This window comes from Geospiza fortis, unplaced genomic scaffold (assembly GCF_000277835.1).
Source record: "Geospiza fortis unplaced genomic scaffold, GeoFor_1.0 scaffold201, whole genome shotgun sequence".
NCBI lineage: Eukaryota > Metazoa > Chordata > Aves > Passeriformes > Thraupidae > Geospiza > Geospiza fortis.
This window is the reverse complement of record NW_005054440.1, coordinates 1,465,331-1,485,344: the sequence shown is the minus strand read 5'-3', so window position 1 is coordinate 1,485,344 and position 20,014 is coordinate 1,465,331. Positions and strand designations below refer to the sequence as shown.

At 40.8% G+C, this 20,014-nt stretch overlaps 1 protein-coding gene across 1 annotated transcript; it reads left to right on the top strand.

Moving 5' to 3' along the window:
* The first annotated feature begins 6,019 nt into the window (after positions 1 to 6,019).
* On the top strand, positions 6,020 to 7,510 carry F2R (coagulation factor II thrombin receptor). The gene has a single exon (XM_014309583.2). The coding sequence runs from the start codon at positions 6,184 to 6,186 to the stop codon at positions 7,219 to 7,221; it is 1,038 nt and encodes a 345-aa protein (XP_014165058.1). The 5' UTR covers positions 6,020 to 6,183; the 3' UTR covers positions 7,222 to 7,510.
* Positions 7,511 to 20,014: the final 12,504 nt, after the last annotated feature.

Here is a 20,014-nt window from a genome sequence, read left to right as displayed (position 1 = left end):
GGTGAAGGATGGCTGGGGGCGACGCCGTAGCTAAGGAGGGCGGCAGGCAGCAGCAGGTGGTGGTGGAACGGACCAGATCGGCGAGACTTGCTGCTGGATTCTCTTAACCTTTCAGTAGCAGCGTAAGAAGAGGGAATGCCAGCTGAATTTCTAGGCAGTGCAAACTTCGGATGATCTGCCAGCACAAAACAGTTCAGAATATGTGCCCCAAGTAGATAGATGACTTGCATGGTTATTTCAGGGTTATTCACTAATAGCAACATCAGTTCCCTAACTGCTGAGCCCATGGCTCTGTCCCGCTCTGAGCTTGTTAGACAATGGAGATGCTGAGGAAACGAAGGTGAGAGAAGACATGTATGCGTGTAACCTCACACTTCATGGAGATGTACAGCACTACAAAGGATTGTGCATTTAGAGATCAGCACGGGTTTTTTTGCTATTACTATTTTGCTCGATTCAGTTTAAGATTTCTTTCAACCAGCTAGTGGTGATAGTGCTGCTGTAGAAATAACTTAGTCCCACCAGATGGCCTGCAGTAAAGCCTCAGGTCCTACATACATGAAAGGGCTGATTGGATGAGCAGCTAGGAGGAAATTTCAGAGCATAACATACTTTGACTACTGACCTAAACTGAAAGGGGATAGACCTAGTGTTTGTAACTATGCTGAGAGGGAAGCATCAGAGAGGGTAAATAATTTTTGCTAGACAACTTTTTGGCTCAAGGACAAGTGGGAAGGAAGCTGTCAAAATCATGTTCATATGGGAAATCTAAGGAAAATATATTTTTAAGAAAAGGGGGTTCTAGTGTAAAAAACAAACTGTACGTGTTACTGCTAGACAAAAATTTCACTGTTGGTGGTATTCTTCCAGTTACTTGCACAACAGAACTAACAAAACCCGATCATCTGAATATGTCTTCTGCTCTTCTTGTGCTCATTGCCATTGCAATAATATAATTTCCCCACTGTCCTAGATAACCTGTTTTTACCACAGTGTACTTCGTTCCTGTTGCCTATGCACTGCTGTATCCCGAGATCTTCTCTGGCCTTGACCTGCAGCTTCTCCCTCATCTTTCACTGTGCACAGTTACCACATTACTGACCTGTGCTCTTCCTTTGGGCCGGTGAAAAAGCACTAGTTTGGCAGTAGGTTGGTGTTAAGTGCCTACAAACTATCTTACCAGTGCTGTTTAGGTGACTAAGGTCTGAACTCGCCTGGACTTCTCTTCCTTGGGACACTGCTGGTAAAATAGAGAGATAATATTGGTTGAAGCTAACATATGTGGTTAAAGAGATGAGAAAGGAGAGCAAAACGGAGCACACACCCAGTTGCAAGAAAACAACAGTTCAAGTAAATGTGTTCAGATTGCTACTACATCAGTTGTGTAATCTAATAATGAATTCTGTATAAATGGAGATGTGAACTCATAAACAATCAGTTTTATTTTTATAAAAGCAAATAGCTATCATCACTCCTACAAGATTGTGTCTTATTTTGTCATTAATGTGTCTGGCATGCACTTCACAGTCTGCCTTCACATGCCTAATTTATGGGCTACTAATTTAGATTCTAGATGCTTATCAATTGGGGTTATACAAAGGGGAGATAAACCTATTTGTTATAAGCTAGTATGCAGCTGTCACCAGTAATGCCCATAAATCAATATTATTTGTTGTCCAGCAGCACATAGGGAACATATTTAATTGGCTTGTGTAGGAGCCTATTCTCTAGTCTCTTACATCACACAGATATCGCTTGGAATGTGAAGTCTGCTGGTTTATAACATCCTGTCCATACTCATGGGCCTACAGAAATGTTTTTCAAGTCTCTTCTGGAACTTAAGATTGGTCAAAGCTGTTGTGTTTTCTTTCACAGAGTGGGATGCAGAGTAGTCCTTTGCATGTGAAAATAGACATGAAAAGAAATTACAACATATCTCTGTATTTTAAAAAAAATGTCATGGTTAGCAGCATATGTGTATACTGATTGTGAGATGAACAGTATGTAATAATTGATAGAAAATAGCACATTGTGGAGTGTTAAAATTAAACAATCACAAACCTGCTGAGCTTTCTACATAATTCCTCTATGTCCTTGTTGGAGCACTGGTGAAAAAACCACAGGGAATAAAAGAAGACTTTGGGCAACTTGAGTGTTGTACTGATTCTATGGAAGTTTTGCCTCTTGAAGTACTTGTTGGAGGCAGACTCTGCTCATTATGCAGTGTCCTGAGTACCCACACCTCAATGATAAAACCGCAGTGCTTTATCCTGCTGTTTATTTGTTCATAGTTTACTGAGCTTGTTCTTTCATACCTGGTTAAATTTTATAGATGTTTTCATAAAGGGTTATTCTCATTGCTGATATGACAGGGTTCCTATTTGTTGTAAAAATAGAAATCAACCAAGCTTGACTTCTTCCAAAAGGACTGGATGGCAGCCTAGAAAAATAAGATGATCTTCTGAACATTTGTAATCATTATACAAACTTTACTTGTGTTTTTCTAACAGATTTTTTTAATTATTAAAAAAATAATTAGGCTGTAGTGAAATGCGTTTTAGACAAATGATATCTATAGCTTGAAAACAGCTAGAAAGAATAACTGCACAGATTCTGGTGTAGTTGTAGCTATCAGTAGTTTAAAACATTTTCTGTAGAGCTACTGTATATTGGCAGTCTTGTACTAACCCAGTTTAAAGGTAACACCTCTTTCCTGTTCTGGCCTTTTTGTTTGCTATGAAGGTTCATTACAATCTTTTGAAATAATATGACATTATTTCATCCTGTTCCCTTCTGTGAATAAATCTCTATTTTCAGCTGTTTCATATAAACACTGACACAAAAGGAATACAAAACCACAGGGCAGTATCTGTCTGCCTTTCTGTTTCAGAAAGTATGGAGTGCATATTGTTTTTTCTACAATTACACTGTGTCATACAAGCAGCTTGGTAAAGGATAAGAACTGATACATGCCTGTCAGGATTTCAAATTAAATTTAGTTTCATCAAGAAAGTTTAAGTCACCATTCTTTATATTATCAAGTGGAAATAGCAAGTGTGATGCCTCATTACATTTTTCCACAAAGCTGGCTTGCAAGTAGTACCTCATGTCATCCAAGTTCAAAATGGGGACATGCATTGAGAACAGGAGTCAGCATGGAGGTGATGTTGACAGAGTGAAGGCTGAGTTCAACTCTGAACTTAGAAAGCCTCTGCTTATACAAAGAACACATAGTTTTCACCAAATTACTTATAAATTTTTTGTTCTGATTTATTGTAATAGGATTCTACTTTTAGAAAATTTCTGTAATGGAGTAAAAGTGACTCTAAATCCCTTCATCTAATAAACTTGTAAATAAGATGTCTCCAAGAATTCAGGATATAATTAAAATTATTAGCAATGTTCAGTTAACTATAAGCAATAGCTAATACAATGGCTGGTAGTCAGTGAAAGGTACTTGTCCCAGTCATAGCATTTTTTTCTTGCAGCGTATTTTTGTACTGTTCTCAGTTAGGAGTTAGTAATGAGAAGTGGGTCAGGTTATCACTCAGAGCATCCACACTAAGAGACTTAACCTCAGTCATTAAGGGCCAGTGACTCTGATTAAGTTGGTTTGCTATTTCTCAGAAGTGTGAAACTGCAGCACAGCTCAGGTCCTTCAGAGCTGAGGGATACTGGGATGAGAGAGGTGCTGGAGCCTCAGTTACCATGTCATGCAGTGGTAGTCTTGGCAACACAGTTCCTAAGTCCAGGCTTTACTCTCTCAAGTCTGTTTACATTTGTGTTCCCAAAAACATGCATTCCTCACGTGGAACCGTGTCACCCCTTTGTTTGTTTCTCCACACTGTTCTACAGTGGTGGAGAAAGCAAGATGGACATGTCAACCTTTGGGGGACTAAAATTATCATTGTCTTCTCTTTCAATAGTTTTCTGGTTTGAAAATAAATACCCGTAGGATTAAAAGTCTTAAATTCATAAAACTTGTGTGTACTGGAGATACAACAGGTATAGTTGACAGATTTTTCCTCACTTACTGATGTGTTTACCATGGAGACAAGCTTCCAGGTGTAAGAAATCTGGGGAGGGGGGTTTGTTCATTCGAGTATAGTTATAATGCTCCCCAAAAGATATGAAGACCAGTGACATATTTCACAAGACATTTGTGACATATTTCTATTGCAATGATCATTAAATATAGAAAATCTAACTCTTTGATGTCAGCCACAGGCTGAAGTCATACAAAAGCTGTGCTGCAGCTTAGCTGCAAAGCTAGGAGCTGACTCTTTGAGCCATCCAACTGCTTGGACTAAATTTATAATGTGTTAAAGATTAGGTCTCTATAGTTCTGCCTGTTGTTCATGTTCTCTTAAAAAAGACAGAATAGACCCTAGTATAAATGCATTTAGTGCCCTTTTGTGCAATCACCAAATCTCTTGTACTTCTGTCATTTCTGCTTCAAACTACATCATTCCTACTACAGTTTCTGTAACAAGCTCCCAACATCTTTTTTTCTGACCAGCAGAAGTTGCAATCTAGTCACTTTGCATATGAAAACTGTTCTCTCCAACACTTCCCTTTTGTCTCTCTGCCCCTAGAATGCTGCTGTGACACAGTGTGGTACATAAAGCATAGCCACTCTAAATAAAATCACCCAATTGCCTTACCAGTCCTCTGATCTCCCCCCCTCATTCAAGTCTGAATTTCACAAAAATCCATGCTGGGTAGGGCCCTTCTGCCACTGCCTGTGCACAAAGGGAGGTAACTGGCTGCTTAAAGATGCAGCCATTTTTCTCTTTGCCATCTGCTTCCTTCAGATGTTTTGTTTAAAAAAATTGGTTTCAATTACTATAGAACAAATAATTGCTTCTAACAAGCAGCATCTTACACAGATGAGTCATGTACTTTCAGCTTACAGATCTGAGCTAAGACACCCTCATTTTTGTTTTAATTATCAAAGATCCAACAAAGGATCAATTGCACAAGCAAACAGGTGACTGGTTACTTGAGTAGTTGTAATTTTCTCACTTTTGTCTACCTACAGTAAACCTGAATTATTCTATGCCAAAGCAGATCAAGCCAAAACTGAAAATTACAGTCTGAGAAAATATTTCTCCATACAAACATCTTTGCTGAAATAATGCCTAAATAGTTCTTTTGATTGATTGGTTGGTTTTTTCTTTTTTGCATAATAGCCCCCTGCCATACAGTTAATGCTTTATCGCACTGATTTCCGGACTTGTTAACATTCAAAAAGCAGAGATAGCCTGTCCTGACTTAGCTACAAAAGCATGCTGCAGAAGACCTTGCTGTAGAGGGAACTGTAGGTTTCAAAAGTGCCCTGGGGGTACGGCAGACCCATGCTGTCCTGCACACTGTGGGTTAGGATAAGTAGAACTCGGGAAGAGTTTCAGTGCAATCTGTGGCTACCCATCTGTTACAAGCGAAAGGTTGATCCACATCTACCTTGAAAACTGCTCAGCCATCTCTCTTAAAGGGGGCCTTCGAGTTGAGTAAGCTGTTTCCAGATCACACAGAAATATTTCAAAACCATGATGATTTAATTGCACTTTTACTTTTTGTGATTTTGGTGATGAGTACTTCTAGTACTTCTAGTGGGAATTTTGTGTATGAGTACTTATGCCAGCATCTCATTTCTTGCAAAATGTGTGAAGCATCTGGCCAAGACAGTTCAAGGCTGGCAGATTGCCTGTTGTGTTAAAGTTGCCCAAGGACAGCATCGATTAGATTGGATCCTTGAGCATAGCTAGAATCACTACTAATAGAAGCTTTCAAGCTGAGTAATGGGAGACAAAAGAAGGACATCTTACCTAAATTTGTAGCAGGAGGAGCTAAAATAAAATGGGTGACCTATGGGCAACCTGTGCTTTGAATCAGAAATTAACCTTATTATTTTATTTACCTAATGTAATCTTAACTTTCCTTCTTGAAAGATGTTTTCACTTCCCCATACCGTCTAAATATTGACTTAGTAATCTTAATACTTCTTACTTTTCAGGCTTTCCAAATAACAGCAGCGTACCACACATCATCAGAAGTTTTTCCATCCGTTTTTCTTCCAGTCCGGAGGCTGATCTTATTCCTGTTGACGATGATACTGAAGATGACTTGGAAGTTGGATCAAGAGCCACCAATCAGACTGCATCATTCCTACCTGAACGACGAATGATGTCAGTTCAAACGGCAAGATATCTCACTAGTCCGTGGCTGACTCGTTTTGTTCCTTCAGTTTACACCCTAGTGCTTGTGCTGAGTCTCCCTCTGAACATTACAGCGATACTCGTGTTTCTGAAAAAGATGAAAATCGAAAAGCCAGCTGTAATATACATGCTGAATTTGGCCCTTGCAGATGTTCTCTTTGTAAGTGTGCTTCCATTTAAGATTGTTTATCACTTTTCTGGAAATGACTGGGTTTTTGGGCCTCAGATGTGCCGTTTCATCACTGCTGCCTTCTTCTGCAACATGTACTGCTCAATAATGCTTATGACGAGCATAAGCGTCGATCGCTTCCTAGCCGTGGTGTACCCCATGCAGTCCCTGGGGTGGCGCACACTACCTCGTGCCTCACTGGTTTGTTTCATCATATGGCTTGTAGCAATAACCGGGGTTATACCTTTTCTCCTACGAGAGCAAACAATGGAAATACCCAGGTTAAATATAACGACATGCCACGATGTGCTGAGAGAATCCGAACTTCACGGCTATTACGTCCACTTCTTCTCTGTCTTCTCTTCTGTGTTTTTCATAGTGCCATTTATAATTTCTACTGTCTGTTATGTGTGTATCATTCGCTGTCTTAGTTCTTCCACCATTGTTGCAAAGCAAAATAAGAAGACACGTGCCTTGCTGTTGTGTGTGGCTGTTTTTTCTGTTTTCGTTATTTGCTTTGGACCAACAAATGTTCTCCTCTTAATTCATTATATCCATTTTTCATATGACAACAACTTAGAGTATCTCTACTTTGCCTATCTACTCTGTGTTTCTGTCAGCAGCATTAGCTGCTGCATTGACCCCTTTATTTACTACTATGCTTCTTCTCAGTATCAGAGACAATTTTTCAGTCTCTTCAATTGTAAAAAGACTTTTGATCCTAACATTAGTAACAGCAGTGGCCAGTTGATGTCTACCACTAGTACTAGAAGGGCTACATTGACTACTAATGTGAATAACAGTGTCTACAGGAAATTACTAGCAATGCACTGAGATGATATGTCTTCAAATTGTTTAATTTTACACAGTTACAGACAAAAAGAAGACTTATATCCAAGAAATGCAAAACCTTACACCAAGTTGTTCTATGATACATAGCTTTATGGATCTAATATAGTAATATACAATTCAAATTAAATCTCTGTATGTGTGTGTGCATATATATATATATATATATATATAAAGATGTATAGTATCTGTAAATACATTAATGTAGAGAGGAAAAAATAATTTCTTAATAATAGTTGTTGAGTGTTTTTCAAATAAACTTTTTTCAGACAAATCCTTTGCATTGTTCAGTTTATTGTAGAAATCCCGGTTTATTATTTTGAACTGTACCTATCAGGTTGAATAAATTATTATATATGGAATCACTCTATCCATCCAGCTGTTCCTGAAAAAAGTGAAAATACTTTTCCAGATTTTTTTTTCTCCTATATGTCACTATTTCTAGAATTATCTATTAACTTACTTTCGTAGCATTATTTTATATCTCTGGACACTGAAATTGTTCATTTTATGTTTTTACATATTCCACTTCAAAACAGTCTGTATGGTTTTCAGAATGTGAGGAACCAAAACCCAGCTATTGCTTGGTGCAGTGTGTGTGACAGGGGAGATAATTTCCAGCAGCTGGAGCTAGCTTGTTTTTGGTTTTGCTACCATTAGTGTATGCTAGGTGTTTCGGTTAGTTATGTGATATTTTTGAGAATTATTTTCAGAAAAATTTGTGAGATTTTGTTTCACTATAAGTAAATGGTTCTCCAAAAAATACATTGGAAAAGCTTTGTTTATCATCTTGTTATGCAGTTTCCAAATGTGCTTTCTTGCACATGGTTAGTCATCAAACATATATTTAGGACTTGAAAATATCCTTAATCCCTGCTAGCATGGACATTTTTCACATTTTACACCATGTCCATATCTACTGAAATGGCTGTGGTGTTTAGCTAACCAATAGCTAACTTCATTCTGTGGAGCAGTCTTTTGCTAAAAAGACAGTAAAGCAAAAATAACAGAAATTCAGTTTTAGAAACAAGCATGTAGGTAATAGGACTGTACATGAAAATGGAAATCCAATTAAGTAGGAACTTGTTTATAGGATTTGCCACAGAAATCTGCCAAGAAGTACAGCAGTGGAAAAAAGCTGTCTTTAGTCCAGCACAAGTGATACAAGACCTAATCTTTCTGCATACGGTGTGACAGTGAGAGACTTTCTAACTATGATCTCTTACTGGTTTGTGTCTATTCCTTAATGGATTTAAGCACAGATTTTTGTTCTCAAGGTTTTGCCATTTTTAAGTACATGAGTGAGAATGATACATCTGTGTGGTTTGCAAGCCTAAGACCCCACAAATGGACATATTCAAGTTACATTCTCATTTTGTTTAATATCACATTAGGGATGGTCTTGTTTTTCAGCAAAATCCAAATCCATCTTGAAACCATCAAGACATATTTGTTCTTTCCTGGGTGAAAAGAATTACTTCTGTGCTTCCTGGAGTTACAGCCTGGGGGACTGCTTTTTAGCCCATGTTAATAGGAAGACTATGAAGATGATCAGAAGAATGGAACACCTCTCCTGTGAGGATAGGCTAAGAGAACTGGGGCTGTTCAGCCTGGAGAGGACTTGGGGTGACCTTACTTCAGCCTTTCAATACCTGAAGGAAGTTGATAAGAAAGAGAGGGAGACTTTTATCAGGACCTTCAGGGATAGGATATGGCATAATGGCTTTAAACCAAAGGAGAGTAGATTTAATTGCCCAGAGAAGTTGTGGATGTTCCATCCTTGGAAGTGTTCAAGCCAAGGTTGGCTAGGGCTCTGAGCAACCTGGTCTAGTGGAAGGAATGTCTGCCCACAGCAAGGGGTTGGAACTGGATGATCTGTAAGGTCCTTTCCAATCCAAGCCATTCTATGAATTGATGATTCTATGAACTGCTGAGCATGGCCATGCAGCAAAGCAGAATGTGGTAGCTTTTCGAAGAAACTGAACCACGAAAGTACTGCAATTTAGATTGACATGCTTAAATTACCAGGAAAACCTAACCATATCTTCATGCTTACTGCACTTTGCACTGCTAGCTGGGAAAGAAAATTAACAGCTTGTTTCAGGGGGATCAGGAAGAAGTAAACATCTGACCAAGAGAAGTGAAACGATTTATGTATATGCTGTTTTACACATACCTTCTGCTCTTGAGTATTTCCTTCATTTTTCTTCCATAATGTTGGATATAAGGTGCATAATTTTCTATATGAAGCAAGCCATAGAACCAGGTTGTGTTATATAACATTTGGAGACAAGGATGTGTCAGGCACTAAGCATGCATAAGGAAGCTTGCTAATCTTCCAGTTATGCCAGCTACATGTTGCAGCAATATTAGTGGAGGAAGATTTGCAATCAACATGGTTTCTGTTGGTAGAATACCTCATATACCAGCAGTCACTGGTATAACTAATTTTACATGGGAGGATTTGCTTAATTTAGCAAGGCAAAGATTTTGCAGGGATTGGCATGTTCTCACTAGAAGCGTTGTATCAGGTGATGCTGAGCATGCACCTGCCTTACAGCCTGCCACCTGCATGCAGCCTGACTCAGACAAAATATGGTCTGCTGGCTCTAAGTTCTACGTACCTATTTAGGTGAACCCTAGCCAGAAATGCGAGCATGGCCGCAAAGTTTGTTAACAACGTTTTGCAACAGGCAAACAGCATCAGGTCATTGGATCTCTCCCCACTTCAGACAGGATCCAGAAGTGGAAAGAAAGTACAAGCCTGCCAGTAGATCATCAGTTATGGCTTTGCACTGGAGGTCTCCAAGAGCTGGGGGAAGAATAAGAAGGGTCGAATATGCTCGGTGCAATATTTAAATAAATTCCTGAATAAGGCCTTTTTTACGATCATTTTCATCTTTTTTGATCTGACCACAGTATAATCTTACAAGATGCTGAGCAAATTTTAAAAAAAGAAATGAATGTAACCTCTAACATAAATGACCCAAATAAATGCTTTTTCATTATATTTTGCAAGTGCTGTAAAAATGATTTGGTCATTGCTAATACAGCTGCAGAGGACAAACAAATAACATGCTATAACCCAAGTCAACACTAGAGAGCATTAAAATAACTAGATATGGCTGTTGTAATTTGACTTGTTGGGGAGGAGACCACTAGAAACCAGATCTAAATATCATGCTGAACTGTAAAATACTGATTAGCCCTCTCAACCACTATGTGTACTTGAAAAGGTGAAAAAATACTGGAATTTTGTTGGAAAAGTAAGTGGCTTTATTTTAAACAGAACCTGTAAAAAGGTTCAGCAAAGTTTTGGGAAATAATTTTTCTTATCTTTGTGCTACCAGCCTTACAGCAGTGGTGCCTGCAGCCTCTAAACAAGCATCTCTCCTTAAAAGCAGGGTCTGACATTTAAAACGTGTCACTAAATGCATTGCACACAACATAATTCCATCAAGGTCAGGGTTGATAACGTCAACCTACAATAAAAATCTGTCCTGCTGTTCCCTCACTAAAAGAAAAATTATTGACATTGAATCAAATTCTTCTTCATTCCTTTGTGGACCTGGGAAAGTCACTGTCCTTGCCTTTGGATTATTTCAGTTTTGTGTTAGGAATTTTGTGTCTTCACTATTTTTTTGTGCTACACTATTATTACCAGAGCCAGCAATTCTTGGGAAGCTCCTGAATATGTATTCTCATCCTCAGGGATGGGGCAGCATGTGCCCAGGGCAGCAGTGAAGGTGGTGCCACAGCACCTGGGCTCAGAGCTCCCAGTTCACGCTCCCATGGGGCTCACAGCGCATTGTCGCTGGCTTGCCATGTCTCTCACTTTGACTCCTGTACAGATAGCAGGCTTCTTTTACAGATGCTTTCCTCAGAAGGGAATACAGAAATGGAAAATAATTGAATATACTTGTAGAGCCAGATTACCTCTAAAAATTTTAATCACTTTTGGCTCCTTTAAAATGCTCCTTTTTTCCCCCTTTAGATATGTGTTTTAATAATGCAATTTTTTTGCTTACAAACTGGAAAGAGCATTCACAATCAGCAGTACAGGAAGCAGGCTATGTTCCTAAGACCAAACCTTTCAAATTTCAGCCAGGCACCCAGGTCCATCCACTCCAGAGCGTGGGGAGCGCTTAGACCCTGTGTATCTGCTAGAAGGTGATATTGGTGGACACAAGCCAGCAGTAACACTGATGGGAAATGATGATGCTGCTGAACACTTCCTTTCTCATAGAATGGCGCTTAATTGAAAACAGGCATCCAGCTCTGGAAGTGTGCATTCTGTTACTGCCACCTCCTACTATGCCCTGTTTACCAAAACCTCCCTACACACTGAGTGCTTCTTGTCCAAGACAATATCCCACACAGTTCCCATCATCATTTACACAGCAAGATGTCTTAGAGATCTACTTTCAAAGCACACAGGGTTTACTGTCACCTAGTTAGTCATTACTCAACAACTTAACTCAGAGATTCAAGTATTTATTTTCTGATATGGTCACTCCTTTTATTTTCCTCTCATCTTTTCTCTTTTAAAAGAAACAATCCTTACTGCCTACTCAATCTTCTATTGCTTATCAATATTGTTGCAAATAGAAGAATCACAGAATATTCTGAGTTGGTAGGGATCTGCAAAGATCATTGAATCTGACCCTTAAGTGAGTGATCAAAAAAAGGATCCAACCCGTGACGTTTGTGTTATTAACACTGTGCTCTAACCAAGAAGCTTTCTTCCTGCCTGCAGCAAACCTGTGGATTTGTAAAGTGATACCATTCACATCTGACATTTTTTGTAGGAACTATATAATGCAAAAAATTTCAGCTCCAAAATTGGATCAGCTAGCATAACTGGAGTAGTTGTATAACCTGAATCTGGATAAACCTTTACAGCTTGCCTAAAGCATGTGTACTAAGAACTTAGTCCCAGATGGGGAAGAACAAACAGAAGGAAGGAGAAAATGTTTCTAGCCAAACTTCTACATTGTTTTATCTGTCTGTTCAAGTGTTAATATTTCTTCCTCTTTCTGAATAACTCCAAGGATACTTTTCTTGAATGCTTTTCCTATACGTCACTGTTGTGGTTTGACATTGGCCAAATACCAGATGTCCACATAAGCCATTTGCTCACTCTTTCTTGCTACAGAAAGTTGGGCAGAGGACAGAGGAAAAAAATTAACCAAGGGCTTATGAGTCAATATAAGAACTGGGGGAAAAACACTCTAAGGGCAAAACAGGTTCAAATTTAAAGGCATAAGGTAAATTTATTTTTAACAGAGTCAGAGGAGGATAATGAGAAGTAAAATAAGCCATTAAAGCACCTCTTTCTTCCCAGCCTCTCCCTCTTTCCCACGAACAGCTCAGGGAGACAGGGCATGGCGGCTTTTGGTTAGTTCATCACCCAAGATCTTCTACTATTCACCCAGGCAGAGGAGCCTTTTCTCTGCTATGCCCTGGGGTCCCTCCCACAGGCAAACAATCTTCCCAAAACTGTTGGTGAAGCGTGGCATGGGTCACTCTTCCACAGGATGCAGTCCTCTAAGGAAAGGCTTCTCTAGTTTGGAAGCAGGGGCCCTCTCCCTGGGATCACAATTTTCTCCAGCCTGCTGCCATGTGAGTACTTCTCTCATGAGCTACAAGTGGATCTCTGCATCCCCCATGGATCCCCATGGGCTGCAGGGGCACAGCTGCTTCACCGTGGTCCTCACAATGGCCTGCAGAGGAATCTCGGGTCTGGTGCTTGGAGCACCTCCTCCTCTCCTTCTCCACTGACCTTGATGCCTACATGTTCTCCTTCATGTCCTCCCTTCCTTCTCTTCTCTGACTAGAAGAAAAACTGCTGTCCGTAGGTACTACTGCCAATGAGTCCTACCAATTCAAAGATTCCTGCAGGATCCCATAGCGCTGAGAAGTTTATCTCATCTAGGTTCCACATTGGGAAATCGCTCACCATGCTTCTGCTGCTGGCCAGGTGGCCCCACTAGCAGAGCAGGCAGTGGTGGCCACCATGGTGCTGGTGCTATTTAACGCCTCTCTTCATGTGGGACACCAGGAAGGAGAAGCCCCCCCCGCCACTCTGCCCTTCTGCCCGCAGCGCATTGCCACGCGCTGTGCCAGGACAGCCTTGGTGGCACTGCTTCCCCATCCCTGGAAAAAACTGCGCTTGCGCTCTTTTCATTTTCTTCTTAAATATGTCATCATAGAGGCATTACCAACCTCTCTAATTGGGCCAGCAGCATGTCCATCTCCAGAGCCATCAGGGACTGGCTCTGTCAGACATGGTGGAAGCTTCTAGCAGCTTTTCACAGAAACCTCTTCTGTGGCTCTCCCCACTACCAAAAACCAGGCTGTGCCAAATCAACTTTACTAAACACAACATACAACAGTCACATAAGGAGTAAACCTCTGTATTAGTGCCACGTGTAGCATTTCTTTCAGTTTATTTTCACACTTTTTCTGGTCTCCTTTTCCTGGCTCCAAGAAATATACGCAGCCCTACCCAGCAAAGAATATAATACATCTAGTTACTTACCACAGCTTTAAATGACCAAGGAAATTAAAAATATGCTCATGATTTCTGCTTTTGTCATTCAAAAACAAGCTAGTAGGTGTAAAAATAGAATACAGTTCCCCTATCACTGAAAACTATATTTACAGAAGCTCTGAAATGCAGCATAGATAGATATCTTAATTTGCTTTATTTTTTTTCTTATTTTTACTTGCATGTTTTCTTTACTGAAGTTTTTGTAAGAAGAGACTTACTGCATTTCCCTCACTAGATGAAACATAAAATTTAATTTGCTGAGCTGTATAGAATTTCTTCATTAAATGGTTTCTAACCCTTTTATATCAGAGCCTTTAACCCTTTTTACTACAGCAGAAACACTGAATATTATTACTAAAAATACTTCCAAAATTATATTTCAAATCTTAAAACTGCTTAAGAGACAGGCTTGTCTGAAAGTATATTATCTCTTGTTCATCCACTTATACATTGTGATAGGAAAAAAAAAGGGCTTTTTGTACTTTAAACCATTCTAGGTACCTTTCAGGTCTATATTTTATTGTCTTATTTTCTGAACTGGTATTAGTAGTGCACTGACATGATCTGTGAAAGCAGTGAAAATATTTTCTAACTTGAAAATCAGTCATTAAGAGCAACTGCTATGTAAAGCAAAGTATTTTATCTTTGCTTCATCACAGTATGTCCTGTTTGTACTCTAATGAAACAAGATGTTTTAGTTTTTAACTTCCTCACCCCCCTTTCCAGACCAGAACATAAAAACCAAACTGGCAAAGAACAGCCATTCAAGAGAAAGCCACTTCTCCATTCAGGGCTATTCTTTTACACTGGGGGTAAACTAAGGACTGTAAAAGCATTGCCCACATGAGGAGGGTTAGAGTTCACTTATGAGCCCACTTTTTTTACACTGGGGGTAAACTAAGGACTGTAAAAGCATTGCCTACATAATGAGGGTTACAGTTCACTTATGAATATACAGGAAACTCTACAAATACATTGATGGAATCTTCTTTTCAACTTTTGCATGCTTTGTGAGGGGCTCAAGGGAGAGAGGTACCTGTAGTGGCTGGATAGCAATACTGAAATCTTAAGTGGGATTTTGTATTTTCTTGAACTGTCATGATTTTCAAAACCATCCAAGAAAGGCAAATTCATTCAGCAGAGAAAGTAGACGATTTGCAGCTACACTGACTGCTTCATGTACCCAGCCCAGCATCACATCCTCAAGCTGAGACTGGGGAGAAACAGCCCCCAGGTCCCTGGGGACAGCTGAAGTGGCAGCAGGTGCCTTCGTGACTGGGCTGTCCTGGCCCTCATGGCCCTTCCATCCCTGATCCGCCAACTCTTGTGAGCACAGCTACACACCCAAAGTGAGGAGGAGGAAAAGGAGGACGAGAGGCAGGAAGGATGAATCAACATCCACCTACCTCCATCTGATGCTCTCTGCTGCAGTCTGTGCTCACATGCAGCAGCATACAAGCTCTAGGATGTGCAGCAAGCAAGGCTCTGCCTCCAGTTCCTTTGGAGCTCAGCAGCTTACCTAGCCTCTGGCCCCAAGCAAAGGAACAGCTCTGCCTGAGAGTGTTAGTTCCAGGCAAAGCCTGGGATTTTTTGCTGCCCTCATTAATAGGCACATACTATTCTTGCTTGTGCCACAAACCAGGCACAGCTTCTCAGATTTAGCTGCCTCTGGTGAAAAAAACCCCAAGATTTAGCTTAATGAATCAGCAAACAGGCTTCTCCCACCTAAAAATTTGTGGTTTTGGCTATTGAGTGACCTTGAATATGCTAATTCAGGAGTTTCTGTTGACTGAGGAACCCTTCTTGGCCTCCCTTTTCTTTTGTGTTAAAGAAAAGCAATTTGCAGCCTCCAGCTTTCTTTCATTTCTTCCTCCTACATAAGCAATATACAAACAGCCCAGACTTACTCTGCTCCTAACAGGAGAGGAGTAGGAGGAAGGCCCTATGTGGGGACCATGGGGATAGAGATGGCATTACTCTTGGGTTAAAGAACTGGAACAGTCTCTCTGCTGGCTGGGGACCTACAGGCATGTGAGGTTACTGAGCAACCATATCAAACACTGCTAATGCACAAGGTACAGCCGCTCTGGAGTGTATGCACAATGGGAACCCACCCTGACAGCCCACTGACCTGCATGATATATGTCTGGATTAGTCATTTATCAGTATTTCATTTTAATTGATTGCTGTCACTACAACACTGCAACAACAGCATTCTCAAGGAGGCATTTCCTGTTTTTCTTTCTCACATAGAGAAGCAGATGTTTTCTAAGCCATAAAACCAGAGTCAAGCGCTGCTCATAATGACACTGATAACAACATCCAGCCCCACAGCTAAACTCAGGACTTCTCTAGCAAACCAGATGGCAGCAATGAGACTACATGCAGCAAAAGCATGACATTTTCAAAGATGATCTTTCAGTATAGTTCAACAGGAATAAATTCTATGTAGAAAAACATTTGCAGCTCATTTTATAAACAAAGCTGAAATACCATGAGTGAGTCCTTGCAGGATGTGGTAGCTCCTTACACTCATTGAACAAATGTTTTGGGACAAAGTTAGGGACAAATAGATAGCATTTGTGTCCTTTCTGTAAGAGGTTGCTTGGTGAGTTTTTGACTCTTGCTTGTTGTATTGGACAAGAGCCTACTATAATTGCAACATATTCTGATTGAAGCATAGCAAGGGCAGCTTCATTTGTGTCATGGCCAGTACAGCTTGCTGTCACAGCCCTAGTTTTATAACCAGCTTTCAGCATATAGTACATTTGCTGTTTATTCTAAATTCCTATTGAGTGTTGCAAGCAGTTCACTGTGATGGTGAAGAAAGACAAACAGATCTTCATGTGTGTCCTTCCCCACCACAGCACTGTCCCTCTAGAAATCAATATGGTTTGTCCTAATATAAAACACCAGGCAGGTATTTCAGGAAGAATGTCTGGATGATCACATAATTAATGTATTACAGAAATGGGGGAGCTGAGATGTTTTTGATTGACTGTTGTGCACACCAGCCTGCATAAGGATAAAGCGTTGATGAAGGCTAGGTCAACTGGGCAAATTATTCTCCTGATGTTGCAGGCAGCTTCAGGGTGGACCCCTTCCCTGGCAGGGATGTCTGCAAGGAACACTCACTTTTGGAGGGTGAGTAAAAAGCGCTACCATACAGGCATGAAATACTAGAGTAGCAACATAGGTGCTTTGTTGCTTTGCAGTTGGGACTTCTGTAAGGCCAAAGACTCTAAACCTAAACATTTCTAGCCAAACCTGTTTATATTGTAGCACTTTGGAGATCAACTGTTGACTAGTCTTGACTAAGTAAACCTAGCTGCAACCTAGACTTCCCTGAGAAATTCAGAAAGCAATTGTGGTCTCACTGAACTTTGCGACTCAATAGGAGGGACATGACCTGACTATACTATAATCCATTGCAGTAGATGACAACGTGATTATTTCTTTATACTTCCCTGGCAATATTATTGTATCAGAAATAAATCTAATCATAATCATCCATGCAATTGCTGTGCTCTGCTTCTCATACATAGCTAAGAGCTTTCTCTCAACAACTCTTTCATAGGTACAAATTATGCAGCGGGATGTTTACTGTACCAGTTCTATTCATTGCACTACAAATTTTTATTGCACAGAAAAGAATGAAGATATTAGATGGAGAGTAGCAGACCTCTCTCTCTCTGCTAATAGCTTCCTTTCTTGTGTAGTCAGAGCTCTATCCAGAAAGGTTTTTTAGGTTTTGTTGCTGCAGTTTCTGCTGGAGTCACTGCCAACATATTTTGCAGGTCTTGGTTTGGTATCATGGGCTTGTGTGTAGGGTGTAGCAGCTGGTTCTATCAAGTATAACTGTTTCTTTAATTAAAGGCAAGTTATTGCAAGTGCAATTTCAGTGACATTCAGCACAATGAATTGCCAAAGCTGTCAGCAACATTCACTTGGTAATAGCTACTGTAAAATTCAGTGCCAGGTAGGAAGCATGACTTCATAACCATCCAAACACTAAGCCATTTTGCAGATTACTTCCTTCCACATGTTATTCTTGCTGTGCATTTTGTCACTGTGTTATGATTCCATTAATAAGCAGGGCTGGGAAAAGCTGACAGTATAGAAACATTCTCTACCAGTTCATTAAAAAAATTATCTTTTGATCTAAATTGAGGATACGGCAATCATTAATAACCATGAGTTTTTCACCCTTTCATTAGCTTTCACTATGCATTCAAGGGATTTTCCATTCTTTTCCCCTTCATTTCAGTCTAGGGCAGGACTGAAGAGCCTTTCATCTACTGAAGGTTTGCTTTTAACCATATGTGAAAGTGCAGCTTTTTCAGGTTACTCATCACTAACTGACTCAGCATCACTAACTGACTCCTCCTATTTAAATGCACTTAAATCTTGATCTTGCACTGCCTGTCCCCAAGTCAGAGCTCAGCTTAGTATATCAAATATGCATCATGGAAATTACCCATTATCATCTACTGGATCCTTGCACTCATTATGACAAAAACGGTGAGATAATAAACCATTCTGAAGAGGAACACTAATTACAAAATATTGTTCTTTTAAATCTGAACAGTTTAGTTCTATTTACAAATAGCACTAAAATAACCGCCAATCATCACAGAATCATTTCAATGAGAAATTACCCTTAAGATCATTGTGTCCAACTGTTAACCTAGCATTGCCAAGTTCACCGCTAAACCATGTCCCAAAGTGCCACATCCACATGTGAGCACTTCCAGGGATGATGATTCCACAACTTCCCTGGGCAGCCCGTCCCAATGTTTGACAACCCTTTTCTTGAATAACCATTTCCAAATGTCTAATCTCTCCTGATGCAACTTGAACCCATTGCTTCTGATCCTGTCACTTGTTACTTGGAAGAACAGACTGACCAGGCTGCATTGTCAGGTATTTGAAGAGAGCAATGTCTCTCCTCCAGACTACAAACCCCCCACTCCCTCAGCAGCTCCTCACAGGACTTGTGCTCCAGACCTTTCACCAGCTCATTTGCTCTTCTCTGGACTCGCTCCAGCACTTCAATGTATTTCCTTTTGTGAGGGTCCCAAAAATGAAAGCACAAGATTTGAGGTGTGGCCTCACCAGTGCCCAGTACAGAGGGACAATCCCTGCCCTGCTCCTGCTGGCCACACCATGACTGATCCAGGCCAGGATGCCATTGGCCTTCTTGGCCACCTGGGCACAGCCTGGCTCATGTCCAGCTGCTGTCAGCAGCACCCCCAGGTCCTTTCCAGCCACTCTGCCCCAGCCTGTGGAGCTGCCTGGGGTTATTGTGACCCAAGGGCAGGACCCAGCACTGGGCCTTGTTGAACCTCACACCATTGGCCTCAGCCATGATCCAGCCTGCCCAGATCCCTCTGCAGAGCCTCCCTGCCCTCCAGCAGATCAGCACTCCCACCCAGCTTGGTGTCATCTCTGAACTTACTGAGGGGGCACCCAATGCCCTCATCCAGATCATCACTGAAGGTACTAAACAGGACTTGCCCCAGTGCTGAGCCCTGGGAAACAGCACTGGTGACCAGCACTAGCTGGATATAATTCCATTCACTGCCACTCTCTGGTTTTTACTATCCAGCCAATTTTCTACCCATAAAACAGTGCACCTGTGCAAGCCCTGAGCAGCTGGTTTCTCTGGAATAATGCTGTGGGAAATGGCCAAAGGCTTTTTAAATATATATGCAGAAAAAATGCAGAGCCTTTCCTTTGTCCACTAAGTGTGTCACCTTGTCATAGAAGGAGATTGGGTTGGTCAAGCAGGACCTGCCTTTCACAATTCCATGTTGGATGGGTGATGACACTCAGGATGACCTGCTCTGTGACCTTCCCTGGCACCAAGGTCTGACTGACCATAGCCAGTTCTGTGGATCCTCCTTCCAGCCCTTCTTGTGCCAGCCCCCAGCCAACTGGGACCTCCCCAGTTAGCCAGGACTGCTGATACATGATGCAAAGAAGCTTGGTGAGCACTTCCAGCAGCTCCCTCAGTACCCTTGGGTAGATCCCCTCTGGCCCCATAGACCTGTGTATAAGTGGTATAGCAAATTACTATTTCCCCTTGGATTATGGGAGCTTCATTCTGCTCTTTAATTTTGCTTCATTCTGAAGAACAGAAGGCACTTAAGTACCTCAGCCTTTTTCTCCTCCTTTGTCACTGTTTGGCCCCACATTTGATAAAGGATGCAGATTCTCCTTACA